General features: G+C 32.1%; 1 protein-coding gene across 2 annotated transcripts; it reads left to right on the top strand.

Annotated features, from left to right (window-relative positions):
* Nucleotides 1-1,553: 1,553 nt before the first annotated feature.
* Nucleotides 1,554-4,761, top strand: LOC127093270 (CASP-like protein 5B3). 2 transcript variants are annotated; one of them, XM_051032180.1, is made up of 4 exons: nt 1,554-1,747; nt 1,905-2,161; nt 4,024-4,156; nt 4,256-4,761. In XM_051032180.1, the coding sequence occupies exons 2-4, from the start codon at nt 2,031-2,033 to the stop codon at nt 4,448-4,450; spliced, it is 459 nt and encodes a 152-aa protein (XP_050888137.1). In that variant the 5' UTR covers nt 1,554-1,747; nt 1,905-2,030; the 3' UTR covers nt 4,451-4,761. The 2 variants fall into 2 exon arrangements, with proteins under 2 accessions (XP_050888137.1, XP_050888138.1); XM_051032181.1 differs by having other exon boundaries at nt 1,737-2,161.
* Nucleotides 4,762-4,991: the final 230 nt, after the last annotated feature.

Here is a 4,991-nt window from a genome sequence, read left to right as displayed (position 1 = left end):
ATTTTGCAAAAGTCCTAAAAAGTGTCAAGCATTCCTCATGTAATTCATGAAGTGCATTTTGTAATTAATTATAGGAAGATTTATCATTTAATTCATAATCACTAACCTCTTGTTCATCATAGAAATCATGTGACGCCATCAATGCAAAGTTTGCACATTCTTCATTTTCCGAGTCGGAAGATGAACTTACTTCATTATCATCCCAAACAATGTGGACCTTCTTTGATTTGAATTCTTTCTTTCTTTTGTGGCTACTTTTCTTTGCAAGATTTGGGAAATCTGCCTTCATGTGACCTTGCTTCTAGCATTCAAAACATGTGAATATCTAATTAGATGTTGAAGTCTCCTTTTTCTTGAAATTTGTTCTTCTTTTACCAATTTTTAAAGTTTTGTCATTTTAAAGAAATTTTCCAAACCTTTTCACAAGAAGAGTAATGTTGTCATCTTCGTCTGAATTCTCTTACTTCATTGATGATCGTCTTAGAAATGTAAGGACAATTTTCAACATCCCAAATTTCTTCTCCTTGTGTTTCTAGATATGCTTTTCATGCGAATTTTCTAGAAGTCATAATGTTCACCGGCGAAACATAGAGATTTGTTGTTACTGCCATAATCTCTAAAAACAAGATTAACAGAAGTCATCTTTCTGGATCGAGGAACAAGTCACCTTAACTTGCTTTGATGTCAAATGTAAGTATAGAGTGCAACCTATGAAGAGGAAAGGACGATTAAATCAGATTTTAAGATTTTTTCAGTTATTTTAAAGATGTTATGGTGCTTTTTATTTTTTCAAAAAGTTATGATGATTGAATGAACAATAAAGCAGAAAAATAATATATATATATATATATATATATATATATATATATATAATATATATATATATATATATATATATATATATATATATATATATATAAAGGGTTAAATATGTTTGTAGTCCTACTAAATATCTCAAATTTAATATTTAGTCTCTCAAAATATTTGTTTCAAAAAATATATTTTTCTTAAAAATTTTCATCCATATTTTTGATCTCTAATATTAAAATTGTCGTTAAAACGGTCAATAATTCAATCGGTTATTTTTTAAATTTTTTTCTTAATGTTTTAATATAATAAGTTTTTGATATATATACATTATCAATTTCTAATAGAAAAATATAGTAATGGAGTTTTATGAATAAAAAGTGGAATTAGTTCAACAAATAAAACATTTCTTATATTAAAATTCTAAAAACAAAATCATAACCTATTAATATTTTTATTTCTATAAATTAAGATGTATTCTTGAAAGTATTATTAAAAAAACTCAGGTTAATCCCTCAATTATATATTTTTAGTTAAATCATAAGTCAACAAGATGCATATGTATCATCTACCTAATTTTTGTTTGAAAATTAAAGATAACATAGAAATTATAACTTAGTCAAAGCTAAGAAAAATAAACCCCAATTGCAGTCAATGGAGTTTTTTCATTTAAAATAAATATTTCTATTTTTTTAAATAACTATACAAGAAATTATTAATATATTTGATTTCTTAACAAATTTCTTAAAGAACAAGACATTTGTTAGTATTTTCCAAAAATGAATTTACGTAAATTGTAAAAGAAAATGGTGGCACACTTTTATTCATGGAATAAGAATCTCTACGCCATTGTAGGGGACCCATGTTGGTGAGTCAGTTTGATTTTGTCAAGAACAATACAAGAATCGTGCAATTGTAAGCAAGCAACCAACCAACCAGGGTAAGGTTTTGTGTTTCTGTTTTGTTTGGTCACATTTTTTACTCTTCATCCTTTGACACTTTCCCTTTTCTTAGGTTGTTTGTTTTTTGTTTTTTTGCTCACCCCATATTCCAATTTTCTCAAACTATTTCCAATTTCTCTTCTTTTCCTGTTTTAGATTGGGAAGTGGATTTTAAAGGTCTTGCCTTTGGGTTCTTCTTTTGCTTTTTTGGCTTAAATCTAGAGATGGGTGTTCGTTATTAGTTGTGAAGAATCTAAAAGTTTCATTCTTTTGGAGAAAACGATGAAAGATTTTCCTGGGACACCTGGTACTATGTTTGGTTTGGCTCTGAGGATGTCACAGTTCATTTTTGCTGCTGGGTCTATTGCTTCCATGGCTACCACACCAAGTTTCTTTAATATTACAGCTTTTTGGTAATTCAACATTTTGCTTAATACTTCTCTTTATTTTTATGCATTTATCTCTTTTGTTTTGGTTTTGTTGTAGGTTGTTATATGGTCAAAATACATATTTACTCAATTGCTTTACTTTCATATGAATCTAATTTTTGGATACTACAATATAGTGAATCATAATATTGACATGACTGAATCAAATTTATCTTTTATAAACTCTTTTTAGTTAGGTTTTTTCGATCATCATAAACCAGCTTTTAAGGTTAGGGGTGTCACTCTTTAGAAAACACGTGATTGACTTTGTTGCAACAGATTATACATTGGGTGTATTGATCTTTCATCTATGTTTTTTTTTTGAAAGGGTGTCAATTATTTCCGTCTAACCTCTATGTCTGTCTTGAGAACACTCCGATTTGGCTGTATCTAACTCAACCTTACAAAATCGGCTTGTAAGGTGAGAATGATCTCTATTTATAAGCACATGTTCAGATCATATATTTTTCAATGTGAGACTCTTAACACATCCCTTTACATAGTCATGTCCATGTGTGAAAGTGGTGTGGCACCATCCTAGTACAAGTTTGGCGACTGTCAGCTGCAGCCTACTCGTCGATGCTTCTCATTTCTGCTTAAGTATTCACAGGGTACTTCTGTTATTTGTTTGCATAGTAATGGTCTTTTGTTCCCATTAATGGTCAAATTTCAACCTTTTGAGTTTGATGCTGCTGTTCGCAGCTGTTTACGTGTGTTTCAGGTGCTGCCCAATCGCTGCAACTTGTAAAGTAATTACGAATTACTATTATTCTTGAACCAAACTTTGACTCTTCCAAGTCTCAGAAAGGTCTTATTTCCTGTGCATTTTCAAACTCAATGGGTTAAAACATAGCATTTTACTTGAGTACTTTGGTCTTTGTTCCTCAACGCAAATTTTTATAAGGCAAGGAAAAATCTAACTACTTTTGGCAAATTGTTAGTGGTTAATTGTTAATATATATTTACATCCTTGTCAGAATTTGAACCCTGGACCTCCAACTCCTTTTAACTCTTAACTCAAAGGTTTCAAGCTAGTTGAGCTTCTCCTCCCACCCGACAACTCTTCGAACTTGGTTTTGTTAGTCCTAATCCGAATCTTAAGATGATATCAAAACTTCTTCTAGATATGCTTCATATTATTAGGCCACTCACATTTGTCTACCCTTCAAATGTCATGAGGCGAACTGTGTGTTGAAATCATATTGGCCAAAGACATGACTTTATCCTCCCCACTTGGGCTAGATTTTGGAGTTGAATACAATGTAGTCAAGATTGAGTGCTGGAACGCAAGATCTTGAAATCTTACGTGCTAAGGATGCCTGAGTGCTTTGATTTAAGAAAGATCGTTTCGTCGGCGGCGTGGTCAAGATTGCGTTTTTTAAAGCAAGATCATAAAAAAAATGTGCTCTTTTTTTCAACCTGTATAATGATTTTTCATGTTTTTGTGTATGTGTGTGTATACATATGTATGAAATTACCTTTTTTTTTCCCTTCGGTAGGATCTTACATGTTTGACTAACAATCAGAATTTTACGATCTTTCACAAGCCGACCGATCCTACTTAAGTTCTCGTGCTTGACTACATTGGTTGAATTAGGCCTAAGACAAATTATAATTCTAAAAAGTATGCATTGTACTTGTAAATCCATGTCCATTTATTATTATTTATGATCTGATCTTCTTTTTTGAGCTATTTGTTGTACAAATATCCTTAGGCGAAACACCGGTGGAGTGTTAGTTAATCGCATAATATCAATTTTGTATCATGTATATGTTACTGTTTTCCCCGTATGTTTGTTGGATTCATATGGAATCACTTAATGCTGAGTTTTCCATTTGCATTGCAGTTACTTGATAGCTGCAATGGGTTTACAAACCATATGGAGTTTTGTGCTCGCTTTATTAGACGCATACGCCGTGGTGAGAAAGAAAGTCCTCCATAACCCTGTACTAGTTAGCCTCTATCTGGTCGGGGATTGGGTTAGTCTCAACAAAAACATGGACTATGATTAATTTATTACATACAGCAGTGTTATTGTGTAGTGAATTTTGAATGATTTTCTTGACCACTGTCCACAGGTAACAGCCACACTATCTCTAGCTGCAGCGTGTTCCTCAGCAGGCATAACAGTTTTGTACTTTAACGATCTAGGACATTGCCATTTCGGAAAGGAATGCCGAAAATATCAGATTTCAGTTGCATGTGCCTTCTTAAGCTGGATACCGATTTCAATATCGTCCTTAATAATGCTTTGGCTATTAGCAGCAGGATAGCAGAGACAATATGTTGACTCCACCAAAATTTTCTCATCGAAAACACGTTTATCTTGTTCATAAATTTCTTTGAAAGTGTCAATAGGAAAGGAAATAGATTAGGTTTATACTCATTCAAATTGATTCCTTCATTTCAACTTGGAAATGTTGTGATAGCATCAGATAGTAAAGAGACAACGAAAAATGTATTTTGTTTTTCCTTGCCAAAGAAGCTAGTCTACTACCAAAAGTTGTTGCAATTGGTAAAGATGTAATTTCGAAGAGATTGTTGATTTGATATTGGAATTGTCTTTTTAAAAGGACTTGTGATAGACCTCTTCAGTTTTTGTAACTGTTATAAAATTATTAGGGCAGGGGTAATTATTATAAAATTATTAGGGCAGGGCTAGATTTTCCTCTGATTAGATCCAATCACGGTTAATGCCTACTACTGGCATGCTATGTTTTTGGGTCAAACATACCACCCAAAATAATGTGTATGATCCATACATTAGTTATCATGTTTCACGCCTTGCTCTGGCCTTCTACTTAAAATTGTGGG

Source organism: Lathyrus oleraceus, chromosome 6, assembly GCF_024323335.1.
Source record: "Lathyrus oleraceus cultivar Zhongwan6 chromosome 6, CAAS_Psat_ZW6_1.0, whole genome shotgun sequence".
NCBI lineage: Eukaryota > Viridiplantae > Streptophyta > Magnoliopsida > Fabales > Fabaceae > Lathyrus > Lathyrus oleraceus.
This window is presented reverse-complemented; position numbering and strand designations above follow the sequence as displayed.

Bases quoted from the DNA above. Each gene is read 5' to 3' on its own strand.
- LOC127093270 (XM_051032180.1), top strand. From the start codon at position 2,031: ATGAAAGATTTTCCTGGGACACCTGGTACTATGTTTGGTTTGGCTCTG. The intron at 2,162-4,023 runs GTAATTCAACAT...TTTGCATTGCAG, and splicing joins TTTAATATTACAGCTTTTTG to TTACTTGATAGCTGCAATGG. The intron at 4,157-4,255 runs GTTAGTCTCAAC...CACTGTCCACAG, and splicing joins TCTATCTGGTCGGGGATTGG to GTAACAGCCACACTATCTCT.